General features: G+C 43.6%; 1 protein-coding gene across 1 annotated transcript; it reads right to left on the bottom strand.

Annotated features, from left to right (window-relative positions):
- Positions 1-5,593: 5,593 nt before the first annotated feature.
- On the bottom strand, positions 5,594-25,996 carry LOC147104341 (sarcoplasmic/endoplasmic reticulum calcium ATPase 2a-like). The gene is made up of 4 exons (XM_085961596.1): positions 25,377-25,996; positions 24,710-24,727; positions 24,518-24,600; positions 5,594-5,779 (listed from the first exon to the last, which is right to left on the bottom strand). Exons 1-4 carry the CDS (start codon positions 25,492-25,494, stop codon positions 5,609-5,611), a joined length of 390 nt encoding a protein of 129 aa, XP_085817722.1. The 5' UTR covers positions 25,495-25,996; the 3' UTR covers positions 5,594-5,608.
- Positions 25,997-26,268: the final 272 nt, after the last annotated feature.

Genomic DNA, 26,268 nt, shown 5'->3' with positions numbered 1-26,268 from the left:
AGAGGGGGGGAAAGAGGCAGAGAGAGGGGGGGAAAGAGGCAGAGAGGGGGGGAAAGAGGCAGAGAGAGGGGGGAAAGAGGCAGAGAGAGGGGGGGAAAGAGGCAGAGAGAGGGGGGGAAAGAGGCAGAGAGAGGGGGGGAAAGAGGCAGAGAGAGGGGGGGAAAGAGGCAGAGAGAGGGGGGGAAAGAGGCAGAGAGAGGGGGGGAAAGAGGCAGAGAGAGGGGGGGAAAGAGGCAGAGAGAGGGGGGGAAAGAGGCAGAGAGAGGGGGGGAAAGAGGCAGAGAGAGGGGGGGAAAGAGGCAGAGAGAGGGGGGGAAAGAGGCAGAGAGAGGGGGGGAAAGAGGCAGAGAGAGGGGGGGAAAGAGGCAGAGAGAGGGGGGGAAAGAGGCAGAGAGAGGGGGGGAAAGAGGCAGAGAGAGGGGGGGAAAGAGGCAGAGAGAGGGGGGGAAAGAGGCAGAGAGAGGGGGGAAAGAGGCAGAGAGAGGGGGGAAAGAGGCAGAGAGAGGGGGGGAAAGAGGCAGAGAGAGGGGGGGAAAGAGGCAGAGAGAGGGGGGGAAAGAGAGCAGAGAGAGGGGGGGAAAGAGGCAGAGAGAGGGGGGGAAAGAGGCAGAGAGGAGGGGGGAAAGAGGCAGAGAGGGGGGGAAAGAGGCAGAGAGAGGGTGGGGAAAGAGGCAGAGAGAGGGGGGGAAAGAGGCAGAGAGAGGGGGGGAAAGAGGCAGAGAGAGGGGGGGGAAAGAGGCAGAGAGAGGGGGGGAAAGAGGCAGAGAGAGGGGGGGAAAGAGGCAGAGAGAGGGGGGGGAAAGAGGCAGAGAGAGGGGGGGAAAGAGGCAGAGAGAGGGGGGGAAAGAGGCAGAGAGAGGGGGGGAAAGAGGCAGAGAGAGGGGGGGAAAGAGGCAGAGAGAGGGGGGGAAAGAGGCAGAGAGAGGGGGGGAAAGAGGCAGAGAGAGGGGGGGGAAAGAGGCAGAGAGAGGGGGGGGAAGAGGCAGAGAGAGGGGGGGAAAGAGGCAGAGAGAGGGGGGGAAAGAGGCAGAGAGAGGGGGGGAAAGAGGCAGAGAGAGGGGGGGAAAAGAGGCCGAGAGAGGGGGGGGAAAGAGGCCGAGAGAGAGAGGGAAGGAGGCCGAGAGAGGGAAGGAGGCCGAGAGAGAGAGGGAAGGAGGCCGAGAGAGAGAGGGAAGGAGGCCGAGAGAGAGAGAGGGAAAGAGGCCGAGAGAGAGAGAGAGGGAAAGAGGCCGAGAGAGAGAGGGAAAGAGGCCGAGAGAGAGAGGGAAAGAGGCCGAGAGAGAGAGGGAAAGAGGCCGAGAGAGGGAAGGAGGCCGAGAGAGAGAGGGAAGGAGGCCGAGAGAGAGAGGGAAAGAGGCCGAGAGAGGGAAAGAGGCCGAGAGAGGGAAAGAGGCCGAGAGAGAGAGGGACTGAGAGAGACGGCACGCACTTGTTGCCGTTTTACTTCTACCCTTTAACATATTGATGCCACTAAAAGGCTAGATTATGTAAGGTTTGCCACCTTTACGTGCTCTGCATTTGGTATTGCCCAGCTAATCTTCCAGAATAGAAAGCCTTTAACTGTAAAACTGATAGTGACAGTAATATTAAGTGAGACAGCACTGTATGTTTTTAAAAAAACATCAAAGTGCCTTTACAAAAGTATACACAAACTGCTGTGAATGAAAGTTTGTCAGTCAGAGCACATTATCAAATCTTTGCCCTCGTCATCCTTAGTAATAAAACAATAAGGTTGGTTAAAAGGACATCAAGACTGCCTTGCCGTGAATACAAATAAGACTTCTCAAACATGCACAATAAAGTGATGTGAACCGAGTTAAAATGGATGATTCTTTGAACTGAAAGGTCGGGTTCCCTCTTTCTGGCCCCCCATATCAAAGCAGAGATGCAATTGGCGGCTCAGTATTAATTCTTACTTGCTATGCCAAGTAAGAATTAAGAGGTTACAAGTATTCTTGACCCCGCAATACCTTAGACACGTTACCAGGCTTGGTAGCATTATATTTTGGCACATGGCTTCATCACAAAACGAGTCTATGAAATAAATCTGACCACTCAAGTAATTGCAAATTTACTGCAACAAAACCAACACAGAACACATTAAATATTGCTATAGGAGATAGAAGTCTGGTGCACTGCAACATCAGAACAGGCTCGAGGGACGAATGGCCTACTCCGGTTCCTATGCATTCAGTAATAAAAATGGGCTGCCGTGGTGCAACAGTTAAAACATTTGGATTTATTTTTGTGCTCAATTTCCACATTCCATAATTAAGCAATCATTTTCAATGCAACAGCGAACCATAGCAACCACTTGAACATCTCTCCTAGCACAATACCAGGGAGTTTGCTTTCTGTTCATCAAAATCATCTACTTAAAACGGAGCCAGGAACCTGGTTTATGATAAATAGATCTATCCTCCAAGCTGTCTGGGGTCACATGGCAAATCCTGTGACAGAATACCCCAATATAGCGTAATGGCAACTAACAGTGGCAATGTCAGTGCCAATCAAATGAAATTCCATGGACTGCTGCGAACAGTAAACCCATCCTTTTGTCAATAATAATCCACTTTATAAAAAAAATAAGCCATTTTAAACCGTAGCTCATTGCCTTTTCTCAAAGCAAATGAGTGTTCTGCATTGAACTATATATTCCCACTTAAATAAAGTCATTAAACAAATATTAATTTTAGATTGTAAACAATTTGAAAGGTTAAATTGAACCTGCCAGTTCTTGCTGAAAATGACAATTATTTGTTATCCTAATTGTGAACCTCAATTGGTTTTATAATGGGTCTTTGACTCTCACTAGACAGCGATCGTATAACCTTCATGCGACCCAATTTAAGCTACGACTGCAAGATCTGTTATTACCTGCTTGACCTTCTGGAGCAAGTTTTTTTTAATAAAAAGAGAGATACAATTGTTCCAATCGCTTGGAAGAACCAGCAACATAATATATGCTGCAAGATCTCAGCTGAATGCTGAAGATTAATTTTCTCTGTGGATACATAAAAATTACAGTGCAGAAGGCTGCCATTCAGCCCATCATGCCTGTGCTTTGCAGTAAAGCTGTTTAGTCTAATCTTATTTCTCCTGCCCTTTCCCCGTACCCTTTATATTCTGCCATTTCCATCAAATTCCCTTAAAGGAAGTTGTAGTCTCTGCCTCAATGTCCATTTGTGATAAAACGTTCCTTTTCTAATAACTCTTCTATAAATGGAAAACAAACCTTGTTGTAGCACAGATCTCCGAGGCACATCACTACCGACACTTATCAATCCTAAAGACGTCCACCTACCCCTAGTCTTTGCTTTCTATCCCCTAGCCATGCAGCTATAACATGCTTCAATTTTTGTAACAAGTCCCTTATCAAAATGTTTTTTGAAAATTCAGAAATACAGCATCCACTGAATTCTATTTAACTACAGATTCCCTCAAAAGTTAAAATTAGTGATACATAATCTACCCTTTACAAATTCATGTCGACTGTCCCTGCCTTCATAAACGTTCACCAATTTCAAGCCATGTTATGAACTCTAAATGTTTACCTGCAATGAAGGCAAAACAAATTGACCTATAACTACCTGGCTTACTCATTTGAGCATATGCAATTAAGTTATGTAGGCAGAGAAGTTGACTAGATGTGAGGAGGCTTTTCTTTTCAGAGGGTCATTGACCTTTGGAACAGGTTTCTGGCTGGTGCAGCGAGCTGGATGAGGTAGGTGGGATGTTGGGTGATGTGCGCCTCATGGAACTCGTTTTTGATTTAGTGGTTTGGTCAGGAATTTTCTAGAACTGTTCTTTGTTGAATTGGCCTGGGTTTTCACCCCCCCACCCCGACTGCTCTGCTGGTGAGTGGGGAGAATTCAGGGTCAAGATGGTTCTTTGCAACATGAAGGTGGGACAGGCTCAATGGACCAGCTGGTTTTCCTGTCCATTAGTTTTGTATGTTTGCAACTCTTCAATAGACTCTTTACATCAGTGTAAACACATTAATCACCCCTTGCCCTGAATAACACCTATTTGTTTTGCTCAAAATAAAACTTGAAACTTTATTATGGTTCAGCTTGTTTTCCCAAGAACAGAGTGAAACATTAGGGAGGTTATTAGTTGCAAACAGGGGCACTTTCATTAGCTGAAGTATCTGAACTTTGTAATTATAGTTCAACAACTTTAGAACTGAAAAGATACTGCAAATGATTAAAACGTTGACCAATTCTGATGAAATCACCACAAATTTCTGTTCACATTTCTCAATCAGCCCTCCTCCACACCAGCAAAACTGAACTGCATGAAGGCTAATTGTACCCAACAAGCCTCGCATTGCCCTGCAATACTCTCTGTTCAAACGTTAGGGTAACAGCTAGGAGTGGAGGATAAGAGGTGAATGGGGAAAAAAACAAGACCAGACCAGAATTCTGTCTGTACTTGAACTCTCTCTCAAACATGTAGCACTGGAAGTACAACCGGAAAAAGAATGCTAATCTACAACCAATCTCCACATGAAAGATAGGTAGACTACCAATGCAAAATGAGCTGCCTGCCATTCCTCACAGCCATGAACTTGATGAATACAGATGCAGCTCAAAATACAATAGCTCAACAGCGCCTTGCTGCTAAATAAACCTGGACCCAACATCTCAGTAACAGTGCTCTTTTGTCCCACATTATTTCCCATACTGCTTGCTGTTAAGTATCTTCCACTTTCTCAGCTACAGACTAGAAGAGAAAAGAAAATTGGACAAAGTCTGGGGAATAAAAAGCAAAATCATTAAATATATTTTCCCCAGGGAAGAGTCCTGTAGGGGGAATTAAATACGTGGGGTTACAGGGATAGGGTGGGATATGTGTTGGTGTTGGTGTAGGGGTTACGGGGATCGGGTGGGATATGTGTCGGTGCAGGCTCGATGGGCCGAAATGGCCTCTATCTGTACTGTGGGGTTTCTGTGATTCTGTGTGACATAGGAACAGGAGGAGGCCATTCAGCCCCTCGAGCCATCATGGATAATCTGTACCTCAGCTCCATTTAAATGCCTTTTCTCCATATCCCTTGATACCCTTACCAACAAAAATCTATCAATTTCTGTCCATGAAATTTCCAGTTGACCCAGTATCCACTGCCTTCGTGGAGGTAGCAAGATATCGAGTACTGTGAAAAAGTGCTTCCTGATTTCACTCCCAACTGGTCTAGCTCTAATGCTAAGATTAGGCCCCCCTCCCAAGGTATAATTACAAGGACCGGAGACCATAATCATTCAGAAATGTGCACAATTATAGAACCTAATTTATAAAGTTAGCAAAATAATTTTAAAAGCATTATGAAAATGCCTCACAAGTGGGAAAAACAGGTTGTTTTATGTGCAATTCTTTGACCTCAAAGTGGCAGGCCAATATTAGCAGTATATCTACTGTCAGGTTTTCCCTCCAGGTGGCAATGCACATGGACATACCAACAATTTATTTTATTTATTTATTTATTTATTTATTTTTAAAAAGGGGAGGAGCAGGAATGGGATAAGTGGTGCCAAAGCCTCACATGATGTTACTGCACTGACCCTCCTCAATGGCTTTACTGCGTGAAGTAAATTTGGTTCGTCATTAATTAAAATGCAACGCTGAGTATTCCTAAATATGTCCATGGCAAAGTGAGTTTTAAAAGATCACTTACCTGCCAAACACCCACAACAGCATTTGCTATTAGAATTAATAATATTACAAAAGGCTCCACAAAGGCAGTTACAGTTTCTTCACCTTCTTCAAACCAGGCCAGAACCTGAAAATGATCAGACAAGGTTTCGTGAAGTGTACGGTTTACTCAATAAAGGCGGTAACACACATATACAACATTTTATTGTATTTCTTACACAATTTGTTTTTGAAGTGTCTTCAGGCTGTACTTTATCTTTTCAAGCATTGAAAAAAGTGCACATATTGATTAAAAAGGGTTTTCTTCATTCTCTCATTTACTGTACCCAAATACATTTCATGAAAGCGAACTGCAGCACTCCAAGTTCAAAGACTTTTAAATGAACCTTTAGAACTTCTTGTATTTCAGTGCATTTTCTGGATGCATTTTCTTTTATAAAAGCATGTTTCATTAAAATAATTGAAAGCATGAAAGGAGACTGGAGAATACATTTAATTTATAAAACAAAGTTCATTTTCCAGCAGGTTCACTTACAAAACTGTAGCCTGCATTTCAATTTGGACAATTATAACATACAAGATATAAACATCATCAAATAATGCTTATAATTTGCACATTATAATAAGTGTGGAAAGATAAAAAAGTTAAAATGTAAAATCATATGACTTAGGTTAATTCACAAGTGAGATTCTGTTAACAGCTCACAGTAGACTCATCATTGGTTACACTCAAACAGAAACTAGAGTACAGGAAAAAATCAGTATAAAATTCAATATTCTCTATTAGTTTGGATGTCATAAAAAGGTAACCGCAAATTGATTTTAGTTCTAAATTCTCTGTTGTGTTTGTACCGCTATACACAACTACATAAAATAATAAAGCAGCAGAGACTGAGTGTAACTTCAAGTGATCTTTACTGGTTAACTGGAACTTCGGCACGGACTATACAAAATCGATACGCGTCTGTTACATACGCTCGCAACTAAGGATGTACATCCGCAAAACAAAGTAGTCCCTTCAATGTTGTATACATTAAACTTCCTCCCCCTTTAGTTTAATAGTATATTAACGCAAAATTTCTATAATTAACATACAGAGCCTGTCTTTACAGTAACCTTTTTGTTTTCTTAAAGTAACAAAATTCAAATTCCAACCTAACATTTATTTTGTCAACAGCCCTTTTACAAGTCAAGTCTCTGGGGAGGCCTCCTCTGCCTCTCTGGGTAACGTCTCTCCAGACTCTTTTGCTTTGGGGCATGAGACTGTACAGGTACAGATGCATCAGGTGAGCTATCAGCACAGGTAGAGCTCTCAGCTGTGGATGAGGCTAGTGCTGATGAATCAGGAGTGTCTGTTTCCATGTCCGGTGAGTCTGGGCGAGGTATAGGGGTGTTTTCCACCTGAACATCCAGAATTTGGTCCACATGACATCTCAAAATGTTCTCTCCCACATCCACAGTATACATCAGTGGTCCCTCTCTTGTGGATATTGTACCTGGTTGCCACTTTTCCGTCTGGAAATCACGAGCAAGAACTGACTGTCCCACACTGAAGCTTCTTTTGGCTTAGCATTCAAATGTTTGAACTGTTTGTTCTCTACATCACGACGTACATTCGGTTTAAGAAGGTCCATGCGAGATCTCAGGTTCCGGTTCAGAAACATCATCGCTGGAGTCTGATTAGTGGCTGCGTGTGCTGCGTTCCGATAAGCAAAGAGGAAATTGTCTTATCTTATGTTGCAGTGGTAGATTCTCGCTGTACATTGCTTTGATGGCCTTCTTGAAAGTCTGTACGAATCTTTCTGCCAAGCCATTTGTAGCTGGATGGTACGGGGCAGATGTGTAGTGCTTGATTCCATTTTTCCTCATGAAACCTTGGAATTCGTCAGAGACAAATTGTCATCCATTGTCTGTGCAAATTTGTTCTAGTAGGCCATTTCTAGCGAACATGGTCCTCAGAACTGAAATGGTCTTTTCAGATGTGGTTAATTTCATTTTAATGACCTCGGGCCATTTGGAATGTGCATCGACTGCAATCAAGAACATGGAGTCCATGAACGGTCCAGCAAAGTCGATGTACACACGTTGCCATGGTGATGAGGGCCATTCCCATGGATGGAGAGGGGCTTGTGGTGGTGCGTTCTGGACCTTTTGACATCCTGAGCAGCTCTGTCAGGTCCTCGATCGGTTTGTCAATTCCCGGCCACCACACGTATCCACGGGCAAGGCTTTTCATCTTTACCGTACCCAAGTGGCCTTCATGCAGTTCATCTAGCACTCGGTTACGAGGCTTGGGAGGAATCACAACTCGTGAGCCGCACATCAGTGCTCCCCGACACACTGATAACTGCTCCCTCCTAGCTGAGAATGCTGGAAACAATGAGTCACCATGCGCTGGCCATCCCTTCACAGTGATGTCATAAACTTTTGACAATGTAGGGTCATTGCGTGTTTCTCTTTCAATGAGGGAGTTTGTCACTGGTAGCTGCTCAACTATTGTTGTGTGAAATACCTCTGCTGAGTCAACTATTGTAGTTCTCTCTGAGGTCGGCAGTGGTAAACGTGACAAACCATCGGCGTTGCCATGTTGCTTGGTCCCCTTGTATTCAATGTCATACAGGTGAGCCCCTAGGAAGAGTGACCATCGCTGTAGCCGTTGTGCCGTCATCACTGGAACGCCCTTCCTTGGGTTGAAGATTGAAACGAGAGGCTGGTGGTCAGTTAACAGTGTAAACTGTTGACCATACAAATAGTGGTTGAATTTCTTGACTCCCCACACAAGGCGGAGGGCTTCTCGGTCAATCTGTGCATAATACTATTTGTTTGAATGTTTTGTTTGCTGGCTTTTCAGGGGTTAATAAACTACGTAGCAGCCCGTATGTCTTTGCGCCCATAACACTCAGCAAAACAGTGGCTTTCTTTTCTACCTCCACTCCGTTAGCCTCACAGTACAAGTCCACTCTTTCAATGTAAGTTGCCCAGTCTTCAATGCTGCTATCAAATGCTGCAATCGTGCCAATCATCGCCATTTTTTTTTCCAAACCCGTTTTTCTTTCTTTACAAGTTAGCTAGCGTCATGCAAGTCCTGTGCACTTTTCACTTGACTTGCGTATCCCCTGCCTAGCTGAGCAAGCGTGCTCCGTTTTCTCTACCTTCTCACTCCTTTCTTCCAAATTTCGGTGTCCTCTGGACGCGATGCCAGAATAAGATGTAGGTTCATAATTCTCGTCGCCAATTTGTTGTGTTTGTACCGCTACACACAACTACATAAAATAATAAAGCAGCAGAGACTGAGTGTAACTTCAAGTGATCTTTACTGGGTAACTGGAACTTCGGCACTGACTGTACAAATCGATACGCGTCTGTTATATACGCTCGCAACTAAGGATGTACATCCGCAAAACAAAGTAGTCCCTTCAATGTTGTATACATACACTTTCAGTAACAAATTTTTATAGAAATTAATTCTTCTGGGTAAAACATTTCAGACTTTAATGGGAAAATGTCTTGGGGCAACAGGCACACTGCACTAGTTAGTTAGTACCAAACCTACTGTAGCTTGAAAACTATGTATTTTTAATTTTTTTGGTGAATGTTTGCACTGATGCAGACAAAGAATTTAATGCTGGGGCATGGAGCACTTCCCCTGTTTCCACATCAAGCACTCCTAAGCCATGTACAGCAAAGCAAGGTGTAGAATAAAGCTACCTGTACTCTATACCCCAAGAAGAGCACCCCGTAATACTGCAATATGATATTGTTCCCCAGATTGGCCATTATAGTCTCAGCAAAATTGGCAATTTAGTTCCAAGTCAATTTTGTCTTGTGATCCCATGATTCACTAGGAATTTCAACACAGGACCTTAACAGACTCGTATTGAATCCAGATCCCAGAAATGAAAGGCAATATGCCATTTCCCTTGAAAATATGCACTTTTCAAAATAATAAATACAAGTTGTATAATAAAGAACTCAAAAGCAAGAAGGATTCCTATGAATTATTGAAACCCACACAATGGCAAGTGTGGCGATAACATATTGGAAGTTCCCTTTAGGATTTCTAATTGTTGAATTTCTGATCGCCATCGTACAAACATTGGAAAATACCAAACATAAACCATAACTTCCCCACAATAGGAAGGGAACAGGCAAAGTTACTCAGCCCCAGCAGCATTGACAGAAGCCTGGGAGAAGTTGCCTAACAGCTTTGGTTACGGGTGATGCGTCATTCATGTGGATAATGGGAAATACAGGCATAAAATATCAATCTTACAAGACAAGATTGAGAAACAACCACAAGAATGCACCACAGCATGGTACGGCAGAGTTAATGCATCATCGTAGCCCAGTCATAATCTTATGGGGTCAAGCACATATCGCCGGGGTGAGAAAAACTGATGAATCATGCCAGGAACAGGTCACTTGCTCAGAGTGGGTCATAACCCAATGAGAGGCGAAGGAATCTTCTTCTTAGGCAGTCCCTCGGAACCGAGGATGACTTGCTTCCACATTAAAAATATGAGTTCGCAGGGGACTGATTAGTCCAATGCGGGACCTACGGTTTGTCACAGGTGCGGCAGACGGTGGTTGAAGGGACGGGTGGGTGGGGTGCTTGGGTTGACGTGTGCTCCTTGCGCTTGGTTTCCGCTTGCTTCCGGAGAAGAGACTCGAGGTGTTCGGCACCTTCCCGGATGCTTCTCCTCCACTTTGTGTGGTCTTGGGCCAGGGATTCCCAGGTGTCAGTGGGGATGTTACACTTTTTCAAGGAGGCTTTGAGGGTGTCCTTGAAGCGTTTCCTCTGCCCACCTGGGGCTCTCTTGCCATGCCGGAGCTCCGAGTAGAGCGCTTGTTTTGGGAGTCTCATATCAGGCATGCGGACAATGTGACCCGTCCATCGGAGCTGATTGTGCATGGTCAAAGCTTCGATGCTGGGGATGTTGGCCTGAGCAAGAACACTGACGTTGGTGCGCCTATCCTGCCAATGGATTTGCAGGATCTTGCGGAGGCAGCATTAATGGTACCTCTCCAGAGCTCTTCGGCCACTGGGAGAAGGCGATTGATACAGAAGACCGACCTGACACATTACAGGTGCACACGTGTGCGCACACACCCGGATCGTAAATAAAATGCAAATGTACAAGTGTTACTGCAACTCTTGAGGGTGTATCAGCATTAAAAGTTCACAGAAGCCCTTAAAGTACAAACTCTGAAGTGGAATTCAAAACATGAAAAGGCTGAGCTACGTTAAAACAAAGACTATATAATTTATGCCCACCCCTTTGTGCTGCAGGCCTTTTTAAATATTCTCTACTTGCAATCAGGATTCAATCTGTTACAGGGCAAAAATCCCACGGAAGAGATTTGACACCATTTCAAAAATGATACACAAAATGCCGGGAACTGGACACTCCCATCTTCATCACACTTTTAGTGCAATTACTACAATTTTTAGATCATCTTAAGCCAGTCCCTAACACAATGCACCATTTTGATCATCCTGGCAAATACACTGGGGGAGATTTGTATGCCATTTGTAATGAAATCACAAACACATTCTTTATAAATAAGAGGTTTCATTTTGTTACACAGGGGCAATTGTGTCTAAACCAACAATTTTCCATTTCTAGTGAAATCGGCATGCACAACTCCCAGCCCCCAAGAAACTCTGAATGCTTTACAGACGTGCTTACTACGAATCGAATGTAACTATCATTCCCACTGCCTTGGCTGCTAATCTTTATTTAAAGTCCCATCTCAGCCGTTCCAGTTCTGGACGCAGATTTTCATTTCTGACTCGACTTTTACCACGGTTTAGAAAGAGTATGAAATGCTGGTGATTCCCTAATCTGGTTTATCTCTCGGGGGGGGGGGGGGGGCAGAAGAGGAAAAAGTGTTGCTGCATAGCTACATATTGTTACATTCAAAATGTTTTTATTTAATGCCATATCCAATGTTGATTCAACACTGCCTCATCTGAAATGGCAGCTGCACCAACTCATTAACTTTTCCCATTAGTTTACTTCCAAAAAGGTAACACAAGCCAAAACATTAGATCATAAACAGTGCAAAGGCCTGATTAACTGTTTGAATCCCTTTGGATACTTAACTTACACTTGACAGCATTTATTCTCCTTGGGTATACGTTTGATGCACCATCTATGCATTCATTCTCCTGAGGTACGTGTTTTATCCATAATGACCTCAGAACTGAATGCGGTCTTTCACTGTAGGGACTGCGATTTAATTAATCCTGCACAAGCTTCACTGCTTAGCGAACAACCGTCAACACATGCCAGCTTAACAACTGCTCCAGGTCGAATACATATTTGCCTTTGCTTTATCAGAGTTAGGAGTGTAGAGACATCAGGGACTCCCTGCACCGAAAAGATCACAACCTACCAAGCACCTTACATTTGAGAAGTATAAATTGATCAATGTCTCAAGATTGCAGAACATCGAGTTGTTTTAAATGTACATTTATCCTACAACTTAAAGTCGAGGTACAAATCCAGAGTCAGGGCCTGTCCTGAATCCAGACTGAAGTGGTGTAAAACTCCCTGGAGGATTTACTTCCTAAAATGGTTAACAAGCCAAAACATGTATAAACAATGAAACAGTCCAAATACAGTCTGTTTAAATCCCTTCGGCTATCCATGTGCAACTCCACTGTGGCATGAAATTGGGTTAAAGGGTGGTTCCTTGGACATGCTGGGCACTTAAAATCTATCTGGAATTCATTTAAATGTTGTAAGTATGGACCTACCACTTTTACTTTGTAAACACTTGAACCTAAACTGCTGAGAGGACATTTGTACATGCACTTAACCACACATGTACAGAGATCACTCCTGAGCAAAATAATTAACAATTACAGACAGACAGCACTAACAGGGTATTGTCTGGAAGGAACTTGGGTCTGAGACCAATAGCTGCAGCATAAATGAAAACTAGTATTTTTAGTTTTGGCTATTAAACAATTTATATTACATTACACAAAGCTACAGCTGCAGAAGTAAATGGATGGCTTAAAAATAAAAAGTACAACCTGCATAAATTAAATGCACCAAGAACCCATCCATAAACACATGTGCGCACACATACTGCCAGAAAGGCTGAGAATGTGAAAACATTTGCATTTAACCCACAGAAAAAACTAATGGCATTCTTAAGCATCAAGCCACACTTTCTGTGAAGATAGCAGCTTGAAGTCACCCATCACTACTAGAGAGAGGTAACAAGATTGAATATTGATTTATTACAGCTATATAAATGGATCAAACTACAAATCTGAGATGCACAGTACAAAAATTAAGTCATTCTTAGATATCTTTATTGTATAATGCAATTTTAAGAACTACATATAGACACAAGCTTTCTTTCCCTTCCCCGTTTTGTTTTCTTCCCCCTTCCTGTCACTATGCACCTTCTTCTCAGTCAGGTGAACCTGCTCCCAGACCTCCACCAATGCCTCTTAACAACAGACTGCTAGAAATTGTGTGAGGGCCCTATGCAACTCGGTCGCCAATCCTCCTCCTCCATAGGCCTTCGTGGCATTGAAGCCAATCGGCAGATTGAACACAATAGGCAAATAAAGTTTGTACACATTCAACTCTGATCAGGAGGTTGGAGGAACCAAAATAAACGTCATCTGGGCTGAAACAATGGAAGGAGAATATAGTAACTCTGCAGCAAAAAGTTTGTTTTTCTCCTAAATCCACATTAGATCTTTTCCTAAATCTCAGCCAAAATAAGAGTTTCAGACAGCCGTACTAAGCTGCACTTATGTGCTTCAGCAATACAGACACCGCAACACAAGAGATGGTTAAAAACAGACGAGTTTAATTGTAGGTCAAACATTTGTACTTGACTCGAGAGCTAAATGGGATGACTTCTTGTAGGCGGCAATACAGAACGACAGCAGGCTTCAACAGGCAAGAACAATGAGAGCCTTTCACTGCAGCAAATCATGCTAGAACATCTTCCCAGCATTTCCTGGTATGCTAAGGGGGCTGCCTCCTACCCTTAATTCATGGGGCACTGGCACCAGTACTGGGGAAAAAGGGAGCTGTTCCGTTGAGACGGGCTCCACTTAAACCGAGCTCCACTTAAACCGAGCTGGGACCAGCATCCTGGCGAATCAAATAACTAGGGCTGTAGATAGGGCTTTAAACTAAAGGGGGGGGGAATTTAGAAATCTAAAGAGAAAGGTCAAGGCAACAGAGCAGTGTAGCGATTTGGGTAAAAATAAGCAGAGTGTGACAGGAAGGGACAGAGAGTTTAATGGTAGCAGTGCAGCAGAGAATAAGGTCAAAGCAGGGAATAATGGTAAAAAATTTAAATTAAAGGCCCTTTATCTGAATGCACGAAGCATTCGTAACAAGATAGATGAAATAGTGGCACAAAGAGAGATAAATGGGTTTGATCTAATAGCCATTACAGAGACATGGTTGCAAGGTGGCCACGGTTGGAAAGTAAATGTTCCAGGGTACTTGACGTTTCGAAAAGACAGGCAGAATGGAAAAGGAGGGGGAGTAGTCCTGATAATAAAGGATGACATAAGGACAGTAGCGAGAAAGGATCTCGGCTCGGAAGATCAGGAAGTAGAATCAGTATGGGTGGAGATAAGGAATAACAAGGGGCAGAAAACACTGGTAGGAGCCCCTAACAGTAGCTATACCATTGGACAGAATATTAATCAAGAAATAGTAGGAGCTTGCAACAAAGGTAACACAATAATCTTGGGGGACTTTAATCTTCATATAGACTGGACAAATCAAACTGGAAAAGGTAGTCTGGAGGACGAGTTCATGGAATGCATTTGGGACAGTTTCCTAGAACAATATGTCATGGAGCCAACCAGGGAACAGGCTATTTTAGATCTTGCATTGTGTAATGAGACAGGGTTAATTAGCAATCTCATAGTAAAGGACCCTCTGGGGCAGAGTAATAATGATAATATATTAGAATTTCACATTAATTTTGAGTGCGACTTGCCCAAGTCCGAAACTAGAGTCTTAAACTTAAAAAAAGCCAATTACATAGGTATGAGTGGCGAGTTAGCGAAGGTAGATTGGAAAAATAGATTAAAAGGTATGGCGGTAGATAAGCAGTGGCTAGCATTTAAAGAAATATTTCATAATTCTCAACAAAAATACATTTAATTGAGAAACAAAAACTCCACGGGAAAAGTGATCCAACTGTGGATAACTAAAGAAGTTAAGGATGGCATTAGATTGAAAGAAGAAGCTTATAATGTTGCGAAGAATAATAGTAAGCCTGATGATTGGGAGTTTCAGAAACCAGCAAAGGTTGACCAGAAAATTGATAAAAAGGGAAGAAATAGAATGAGAGAAAACTAGCAAGAAATATAGAAGCAGATTATAAGAGTTTCTACAAGTATGTAAAAAGGAAAAGAGTAGCAAAAGTAAACATTGGTCCCTTAGAGGCTGAGACAGGAGAAATTATTATAGGGAATAAGGAAATGGCAGAAATGTTAAACAAATATTTTGTATCTGTCTTCACAGTAGAAGATACAAAAAGCATACAAAAAATGGTGGGGAACCAAGGGACTAATGAAGGTGAAGAACTTAATGTAATTAATATAAGTAGAGAAAAAGTACTAGAGAAACTAACGGGACTAAAAGCCGACAAATCCCCTGGACCCGACGGCCTACATCCTAGGGTTCTAAAAGAGGTGGCTGAAGAGATAGTGGATGCATTGGTTTCGATCTTCCAAAATTCCCTAGATTCTAGAATGGTCCCAGCGGATTGGAAGGTCGCAAATGTAACACCGCTATTCAAGAAAGGAGGGAGAAAAAAAACAAGGAACTACAGGCCAGTTAGCCTGACGTCAATTGTCAGGAAAATGCTGGAATCCATTGTTAAGGAAGTGGTATCAAGTCACTTAGAAATTCATGATTATGCAGAGTCAACATGGTTTTATGAAAAGGAAATCGTGTTTGACAAATGTATTAAGAGTTTTTTGAGGATGTACCTAGCCAGGTAGATAAAGGGGAACCAGTGGATGTAGTATATTTGGATTTCCAAAAGGCTTTCAATAAAGGTGTCACATAAAAGGTTATTACACAAGATTAGGGCTCATGGGGTTGGGGGTAATATAGCAGCATGTATAGAGGATTGGTTAACAGACAGAAAACAGAGAGTAGGGATAAACTGATTATTTTCTGGTTGTCAGGCTGTAACCAGAGGGGTGCCGCAAGGATAAGTGTCAGGGCCTCAGCGATTTACAATCTATATTAATGACCTAGATGAAGGGACCGAGTGTAATGTATCCAAGTTTGCTGATGATACAGAGCTAGGTGGGACAGTAAGCTGTGAGGAGAACACAAAGGGCTAGATTTTCAGGGAGCCATCAGGCAGGGTTTCAGGCGTGTGGGGAGGGGAAATCCCGACTTTGGGGGTCCTGACACCATCCCGCCCAAAACCCCGCCCCACGTAAGTTTCAGGGGCGGCGGGTACCTGCCCCACACTGGGACCCGCCGAAACCAGGCGGGAAGGGATTAGTGCCAATTAACTGCCTGTTAACAGGTAGTTAACAGGCAGTTTTTAGCCCAATCCCCATTTTGAGGGGTTTCGTGTGGGTTTCCCAACGGCTCCAAACCACGCCAGGTAGAGCAGGCGGGCCGTCGGGTTGAGGGAGTTGGAGGGGTCGAGATGTCGGCGCTCAGGTGAGTGATGGGTGCATGAGTGCAAAGGAAAGTGTGTTTGGTGTGTCTAAAGAACTTTTACTTACCTGTACTTACCTTAACAGCCTTTCTTCCTGTAGCCGTCTGGAGCGCATCACTCAGCCAGAACTGAAAGCTGAACGGCTGCGATCTGTCAAAAGTGACAGCCTTCAGCTTTCAGTGCTGCTGAGATTTCTAAATGAGTCTGCGCAGAAGGACTCATCTTAGAAATCAGACTGTCAGTGTTTCACAGCTTCAAACAGCTGTGAGACAGTGATATTTCATCTGTCAAGAAATCTTGACAGATGACATTTCAGTCTGTGACGTCACCGGTTGCCGGGTGGCCCTTAATTGGCCTGCTGAGCCCGCTGGGCGGGCTCAACAAGGTCAATCAAGGGAAAATCGAGCGGATGGCCGGACGTCGAAGTAGGCGGGTCCAAAACTTCTTCCCGACAGGTTCGACAAAAATCGACCCCAAAAAGTCAGCAAAGGGATATAGATAGACTAAGTGAGTGGGCAGTAAGGTGGCAGATGGAGTATAATGTAAGGAAATGTGAAGTTACTCACTTTGGTAGGAAGAATAGAAAAACAGAATTTTTTTAAATGAGAAACTTTCAAATGTTAGCGTTCAGAGAGATCTGGGTGTCCTCGTGCAACAAACAGAAAACTAGCATGCAGGTACAGCAAGCAATAAGGAAGGCAAATGGCATGTTGGTCTTTATTGCAAAGCGGTTGGAGTACAAGGGCTGGATCTTGCCAGCCCTGAGGAGGCGGAACTGCTGGGAAAATCAAAAAGAATGAGAGCGGCTCCTGAACCCGCTCCCAACCCAGCTCTAACCAGTCTTCCGAAGAGTCGGGTCCCCGATTTGCACAGGGACCCGACGCCTAGCGGCAGGAAGAAGATTATAGCCACTTAACTGCCTGTTCCCTAGAGGCTTTTTCCCTATTTTGCAACATCTGCTGCGGGCTTCCCGACATCGGGGAACCCCGCCAGGGTAAGTGAGGCGTGCTGTGGGTCTGTTGTAATGTTTGTGTACAGATGACAGCTGCAGGAGTGGTGTGAAGGATGCAATGGGACAATGATGAGTGTCAGAGGTAAGGAAATGTTGGGAAAGTCATTTTTAATGTGTTTAGATTTTTCTGTAGGGGACAAGCTTTGAAGTGTTTGTGTGGCCTCACCTCATTGGGAGAAGTGACAGATCACTTCTGTACCCTCACCTGCAGCTGCCATCTGTTTTATCCTAAGGAGAGAGTCATTGGAGAGCCTAAGTGCAAGGGCTCACCTTTGTAATAGCAGAGCACTTGGAAAGCAGTGACTGGATCGGACAAAGTCAACATGGATTTACAAAAGGTAAATCATGCTTGACTAATCTACTGGAATTTTTTGAGGATGTAACTGGTAAAATAGATAAGGGAGAACCAGTGGATGTGGTGTATTTGGACTTTCAGAAGGCTTTCGGTAAGGTCCCGCCTAAGAGATTAGCGTGCAAAATTAAGGCACATGGGATTGGGGGCAAGGTTTTGACTTGGATAGAGAACTTGTTGGCGGACAAAAAGCAAAGAGTTGGAATAAACGGGTCGTTTTCCGAGTGGCAGGCAGTGACTAGTGGGGTACCGCAAGGATCGGTCCTACGACCCCAGCTGTTCACAATATATAATGATCTGGATGAGGGAATTGGATGTTATATCTCCAAATTTGCAGACAACACAAAGCTGGGTGGGAGGGTATGCTGTGAGGAGGATGTCGTGAAACTCCAGTACGATTTGGACAGGTTGGGTGATTGGGCAGAAACATGGCAAATGCACTATAATGTGGATAAATGTGAGGTTATCCACTTTGGTGGCAAAAACAGGAAGGCAGATTATTATTTGAATGGCAATAGATTGGGAGAAGGGGAAGTGCAAAGAGACCTGGGTGTTCTTGTGCACCAGTCGCTGAAGGTAAGCATGCAGGTGCAGCAGGCGGTTAAGAAGGCAAATGGTGCGTTGGCCTTCGTAGCAAGAGGGTTCGAGTACAAGAACAAGGATGTCTTGCTGCAGTTGTACAGGGCCTTGGTGAGACCACACCTTGAGTATTGGGTGCAGTTTTGGTCGCCTTACCTGAGGAAGGACGTTCTTGCCATGGAAGGAGTGCAGTGAAGATTCACCAGGCTGATACCTGGGATGGCGGGAATGACGTATGAGGAGAGATTGTGTCGATTGGGCTTATACTCACTGGAGTTTAGAAGATTGAGAGGGGATCTCATCGAAACCTATAAAATTCTGTCAGGCCTGGACAGACTAGATGCAGGAAGGATGTTTCTGATGGCCGGGGAGTCCAGAACCAGGGGTCGTAGTCTAAGGATAAGGGGTAAACCATTTAGGACTGAAATGAGGAGGAATTTCTTCACCCAGAGTGGTGAACCTGTGGAATTCTCTGCCACAGAGGGCGGTGGAGGCCAGTTCATTAAATATATTCAAGAAAGAGTTGGATATATTTCTTAAGGCTAAAGGGATCAAGGGATATGGGGAGAAGGCAGGGACAGGGTACTGAATTTGGATGATCAGCCATGATCTCATTGAATGGCGGAGCAGGCTCGAAGGGCCGAATGGCCTACTCCTGCTCCTATCTTCTATGTTTCTATGTCTATGTACAGTGACCGTCAGTGTTTGACAGCACCTCAATGCTGTCAAACACCGTCAAAAATAAATGTTTCATGTCCCTTTAAGAAAACCGGCAGATGAAGTGTCATCAACTGACATCATCTGACACCAGCTTTCCCTTAATTGGCCAGCAAGCCCGCAGGGCGGGCTTAACAAGGCCAATCAGGGGAAAATAGCATCTGGTACGTTGCACGTCGCTGGGGGCAAGACTAGAACCCGGAAGGTAGTAGTCCCACCCCCAACTTGTCTCGGTAAGTAAAATCCAGCCCCAAGAGTAAGAAAGTCTTGCTACAATTGTACAGAGCCATGGTGAGACCACACCTGGAGTACTGTGCAGAGTTTTGGTCTCCTTATCTAAAGGAAGGATATACTTGCCTTGGAGGCGGTGCAACAAAGGTTCACTAGGTTGATTCCTGGGATGAGAGGGCTGTCCTATGATGAGAGATTGTGTAGAATGGGCCTGTACTCTCTGGAGTTTCGAAGAATGAGGTGATTTCATTGAAACATACAAGATTCTGAAGGGGATTGACAGGATAGATGCTGAGTGGTTGTTCCCCCTTGCTGGAGTGTCTAGAACTAGAGGGCATAGTCTCAGGATAAGGGGTAGGCCATTAAAGAATGAGATGAGGAGGAATTTCTTCACTCAGAGGGTTGTGAATCTTTGGAATTCTGTACCCCAGAGGGCTGCGCATGCTGAGTCTTTGAGTACATTCAAGGCTGAGATAGATAGATTTCTGGACTCTAGGGGAATCAAGGGATACGGAGATCGGGTGGGAAAGTGAAGATGAGGTCGATGATCAGCCATGATCCTATTGAATGGCAGAGCAGGCTCGAGGGGCCGTATGGCCTACTCCTGCTCTTATTTCTTATGGTCCTATGTTCTTTAACATGTAGTGCGTCCTTTAGTTGATAAGCAGCTTTAACATAGTCTCAAGTGAAAGGGAGTGTTAGAATACTTCTTTCCTCTACTCTTTCTTCAGATTTAGAAATAACCCACTTGGTTTTTCAGTTTCCCATTAGCTTTGCAATGGAGAAACCAGGACTCTGAATTATTTACCAAAATCCCAATTTTATTTGCTATTACCCCAGCATTCATTTTGGCGTTGCTGTTTTCCTGTGCTCACCTGGCTGTCTTAGTAACTGATCACCGGAATATTGCTTCCAGGTAAGAATAGATTAGTTCTGAAATCTATGCCTAAATGTCATATCGTTATTACTCAATATTAACTGGTACAGAGCTAGCAATGCTAACAAATTTATTGTGCTCTGGATTGCTACCAAAATGATACCAGTCTGATCCAATTTCTTTTTAAAGTAAGTGGGAGTTAAACCCCATGATCAGGGCTGCAGCAGCCTTGCACGAGACTCGACTATTACCAGGGCAGGTACTACACATACCAATGATGGAATGTGCTGGCAAAAGTGGATCACAGCAGCTAGATTCCGAGGCACTACTCGTACTAATACAAAAGAAACTGAAAATCTAAACAACAGAACAGAAAATGCTAGAAGTACACACAGCAGGTCCATCAGCATCTAGAGACAAAATGCAGGTAAAAAATTTGGGTATAGTTAAGAAAGGAGGGGGAAGGGGGCAGCACGCGGGGAGAGGGAGTGCCGAGAGGGGGAGAGGGGGCGCCGAGAATGGGGGGGTGGAGGCGCCAAGAGTGGGAGGGGGGGAGGAGAGAGGCGCCGAGGGGGGGAGGGGGGGGAAGGAGGGAGGCGCAGAGAGGGGGGGGGGGGAGGCTCAGAGAGAGGTGCAGAGAGAGAAAAAGAGGGGGAGGCGCAGAGAGAGAGAGAGAGAGAGAGAGAGAGAGAGAGAGAGAGAGAGAGAGGGGGGGAGGCGCAGAGAGAGAAAATTGGTACAAACGTCAAAAAAGTTTTGCATTTATATAGCAGCTTTCACGACCACCAGATGTCCCAAAGCGCTTTACAGCCAATGAACTACTTTTTGAAGTGTCGTCACTGTGACATGAACAGATAATCTGTTTTAGTGGTGCTGATGGGAGGGATAAATATTGGCTAGGTCACCGAGGATAACTGCCCTGCTTTTCTTTGAAATAGTGCCACGGGATCTTTTACATCCACCTGAAAGAGGGGCCTCAATTTAACGTCTCATCCGGAAGACGAAAACCAGGTTTTTTGTAAAGCTGGTGATTTGTAGAAATGGTGGTTATTCTCTCAGTAATGCAATTAATAAAAATGGTAGTGAAAATAGATAAGTATGGCATTAGTGTGTTCTGTGTGCAGACCCTTCTTCAGAATACAGTTCTAACATAGGGTCTGCACCCAGGATGGTGGCCTCTTTTTGTGGGCTGGCACATCATCTTGGTGTTTCAATATTTTCACTTTCAATTTCACCGGAGTTAGCTATTTTCACTGTGTGTTGCTCTTTTAATGTCAATAGCCTTACTATGATGACCAGCTTTCACCTCTTTTCAGCCACTGAAAAAAAAAATTTTTGATCAATCTACTAGTTAAAACTTAATGTCCCCCTTCCCTTTGTTCAGTCCATTAAAAGGTTTACTTAAATTTCTCTTCCGATTAAACATCCACAGCCAAAACTGCAACCAGTGTTTTCTTTTACAGATGCTAACTGCCCACTGTGCGTTTCTAATGATTTGTTTGAATTTTAGTACTTGTACCAGTTTACTACATAGAAACATAGAAGGTAGGAGCAGGAGTAGGCCATTCGGCCCTTCGAGCCTGCTCCGCCATTCAATGAGATCATGGCTGATCATCCAAACTCAGTACCCTGTCCCTGCCTTCTCCCCATATCCCTTGATTCCTTTAGCCTTAAGAAATATATCTAACTTCTTCTAGAATATATTTAATGAATTGGCCTCAACTGCCTTCTGTGGTAGAGAATTCCACAGGTTCACCACTCTCTGGGTGAAGAAATTCCTCATCTCTGTCCTAAATGGCTTACCCCTTATCCTTAGACTGTGACCCCTGGTTCTGGACTCCTCCGCCATCGGGAACATCCTTCCTGCATCTAGTCTGTCTAGTCCTGTTAGAATTTTATAAGTTTCAATGAGATCCCCTCTCATTCTTCTAAACTCCAGCGAGTAGAAGCCCAATCGACACAATCTCTCCTCATACGTCATTCCTGCCATCCCAGGTATCAGTCTAGTGAATCTTCGCTGCACTCCCTCCATGGCAAGAACATCCTTCCTCAGATAAGGCGACCAAAACGGCGCACACAATACGCAAGGTGTGGTCTCACCAAGGCCCTGTACAACTGCAGCAACACATCCTTGTTCCTGTACTCGAACCCTCTCGCTACGAAGGCCAACATACCATTTGCCTTCTTAACCGCCTGCTGCACCTGCATGCTTACCTTCAGTGACTGGTACTGTACTTTGAATCTACGGTTTTGATGTTAAGGAACTGTTTTGATTTTCTGTTCGTACTGTTTTATTCCAATTAATATGTTTGGATCTTTTGAAGGACACACACACACACACTTGGAAGTGCATGCTTGTGAACACTGGGACTGGGCAAGAGCAACATTAAGCTCAGTTACAGTGGCTTCAGCAATCAAATGGTCTGCCAACACTCACGCTTGATTAATGGCCACTTGGGAAATGTACTGGAGGATGCCCATCACCCCACAAGGAATAAATATGTTCAGGAGAGAAGAAAAATTGAGGGGGGGGGGCGAGGAGGGAGTGCTTTTCAGCAATGAAGGATGTAATCTTCCTCTCCAACTTTTCTTTCTTCCCCAGAAAGTCCAGCTATGATGAGCAGAACAAGTTCCCTCTGGCATTAGAAATTGCAACTTAAACTCAGATTCTTTATTAGTTGAAAGTCCAACATTTAACATAGCTGCCACACCCTCCCCCCCCCCGTAAAAACTGAAAGCATACATAAACTTGCACTATATGTCTGTTTCTCAGTACAGCTCTCGTACTCAGTAGCACTTCAACATTGTTCCCACATTATATCCTGCATGTTTTAATTTTTAGGGATTTTCTGTGAATTTCCAAGATGTTTAGAAACTCTTGCACACTGCACCAACTTCCTTCAACTCATCCATAATCCTGTCGGCTATAAATAACTCATAGCTTCAACTCCTCTTTTCAGATAGACAAATACATTTGTGCTTGAACTTTGTATTTATAGTCAATTATACCCAGGCCTTTTCTAACACCACTTCTCCCCAAAATATTTTGCGTCATCAGCCATGGGTTACCTCTTCTAGTGGCCTTTTGACAGACAACCGCCACCGGCTCTCATTATACAAGCATTATTCCCTACTGTTGAAGTCTCTTGGCAAAGTTGTTACTGTATACTAAATCAAAAGAAATCTTACACAATTGTTCAAAATAGTTGCTCTCTAAGACTGTATTTTCAAAAAGCTATTATCCTTTAGAATTTGTATTTTTACAAAACTTGGAAATCATCAATATACAGTAATTTCACTCTCCCCAGTAAGAACTCTCCCATTAATACTCATACATGCTCAATTGTTCTTTCTTCCTAAATGTTTATATGATTATAAACTGGATATAAGTGACCTGGATCAGTGATAAATCAGACATTGCAAAACTCACTAGCAGGATAAGCCACTCAACTCTGGCACCTGGAAATTTATAAACCCCGATGTCACTTATGTGATTTACAGGTAAGCCACAGCTCTTGATAGTGTCATCTATTGCAGTAATGTTGATAAATGGAAACATTGAGTGTTACCATGGAGTGAAGCACTTAATCCAATGAGAAGTGCTCTACCGTCCATGAAGTCCTCTCGCTCAATCACACAAACAAAAATATTAAAACTAGTTTTCTTGCAAACGGTTCATGTTTTCTGCAGAATTGTGACAACAGTATAAAACCAGAGTTTAAACAAACTGGATAAAATAAGGTTATGTACTTGTTCCAAGTTATTTCAGTGTTTAATTCTCTTTTCATAAGTGAAACTCTATACGACTAGCTGATGTGCGCAAATAACCTCATGAAGATTTTGCTTTGCACCTCAAAGTAGCAACTGATAACTACTTCAATTAAAACTCAATTTAGCAGAACATTTGGTACGCACACATATCTGCCTAGAACATTTATTTCTGTCTGCCATTGGGTAACCATTGCAGCAAGTACAGCTACTGTATTAAGTTGTGTAACCCAATCCAGGACTGAACATTGTTTTCTATTATTGTCATGCCGACCCAAAACCATTTTAACTGGCGCGCTATAAACCTTAAAAGTCAAGGAGAGAGGAGATACCATGCATGTCCCCATGAAGGTCACTGGCCAAATTTGGTCAACAGAAGTGTATCATCTTTGCAGACATCAGTCTTGTCCTCATCAAAAAGCTGCAATTGTCACCTTACTTTTATCAAGACAGACTGGACTAGAATTCCACACACCATTCCAGTCATGGTTACTGTGCAAGGGTACAGATTAGTTTGTACTCAGACCACAGTACTCAATTTCCTAATAATAAACCTTTATATGCCTATAAAAAAATACCATAACCCTGGGTAGGGGGAATACTGGACATTGAGACAATTTGTTTGATAAAATAAAACACTTACAAATGATATACAAGCTGCCAAGAGTAAAATTCGGACCAATAAATCTTCAAATTGTTCTAGCACAAGCTCCCATAACGATTTGCCTGCAAAAAAAAGTTGTCAAAAAAATGTTCAACATTAAAAATAATCTCTCGACTCAATATTTTGTAAAATTTATAGTCCTAAACAAAAAAATACTGCGATCTACTGTACCTTCTTCTGCTGGTAGTTCTGTTAATGAGTCGCGCCGCCATGGAATATGCGAGAAAAAGAAAACTGCGTTAAAACATGCAAATTCACTGGACTTCTGTACAAGAGCAAAGTCACGCTCGAGGAAAAAAGGAACCATTTAGACCACGCTTATCCTGCAATCATCGCGCCCTAAAGAGGTACAGCAAGCAGCACATCCGAGGTAGAAAGCGCAGTTTTATATATAAAAAAATAACGTGATGCTAACCCAACTGACTGCGTTACGACTACTCTTACTTCAGAGATTTACATTTTTTTAAATTGTAGTCGGTAGGATAAACCAAACTGGCGATTGGTACCGGCAAGATTTTGGTTTTTAATTAATGAAAAGGTTTTTGCCATCTCCCGATTTATTTATTTTTTAAAGCCAAAGACAATATAATTTAATATTTTAGATTAGACTCTATCCCCACACACACAAAATGTGACTTTCATACAATTTAAAATTCAGCGATCGCGGTGAGTCAGCCATGTTCGGGCTGCCTCACGCACAGATGCCGGCTCCACACATTGCAAGAAGGCCCTAATGCAACACACACACACAAAACGAGGGAAAGACAATTAAAAAAAAAATAACACGCAAACACATCCAGCATCGAGATCAACGGCAAGAAGCGTCCCGAGCACATACCATTCGGTCCCCATCTCTCCTTCTGTTTCTTGACTTGCTCCAAACTAAGCCCCGTTGTCTCATTGACGTTAAAATTGGCTAAAACTTCATCCACAGTCTTTGTGTGCGCGTTCTCCATGGTTTCACTCCAGATTTCCTTCCTTTACTGTCGCGGTTTCTTGTCCGAGGGAGGGAGGGAGAGAGGCTTCCTTCCTCGCAGAGAAACAAGCTGACACACACACACACACACACTATGAAGGGTAAAGACAAGCGGGCTGGAGGGAGGCAGGCAAGGTTCGGCTCAACCACTTTGATAGGTTTAAACAAAAAAAACACTTTTAAATGTTTTTTTTTCCTCTCGCTTCTTTTTTCCTCTCCCTCAATGAATATAATTTAAACAGAGATCGATGTCCTTGTCTTTCTTTTATTGTTTTCTTTTTCCCCCCCTCCCTTGTGTGGAAGGTTCTGTGTAGCGAGGAGCCGCAGTGACTGGACTGCGACACGGGGGGAACCGGGTTGCTGTGGCTGCGCTTCTAAAGCCGGCAAGCTCGCAACGCCTCGCTCATCTGAATGAATGTGAACGGCCAGGCGCCGGCAGCAGCACGTTTATAACACTCGACTGGCAGCGGCCTTTCTCACGGCGCTACCTCGAGTGGCCGCATGTGGAGAGAGCTCATTGGCCCAGCTTACAGCCGTCAGGACCCCGCAGAGCTGACGTCTCCCGGCGGCTCCGCCTCATGTTCCCGAGTTCCCGGGAAATAGGAGGGGAGTAAAGTCCAAGCTGAGAAAGGCGTGACGTTCAGCCAGTACATTGGCGACTGCGAAATGCAACAGTATCATTTGTATCGGGGTTTGCTCATACTTATGATGAAAGAGATACTATATATAATAAAACTTTTTCTATTATATAAGT

The sequence above is a fragment of the Somniosus microcephalus genome, chromosome 19 (assembly GCF_052327205.1).
Source record: "Somniosus microcephalus isolate GS21.2 chromosome 19, FLI_Smic_1.0, whole genome shotgun sequence".
NCBI lineage: Eukaryota > Metazoa > Chordata > Chondrichthyes > Squaliformes > Somniosidae > Somniosus > Somniosus microcephalus.
The sequence above is the reverse complement of the archived record's forward strand: the minus strand, read 5'-3'. Positions and strand labels throughout refer to the sequence as shown.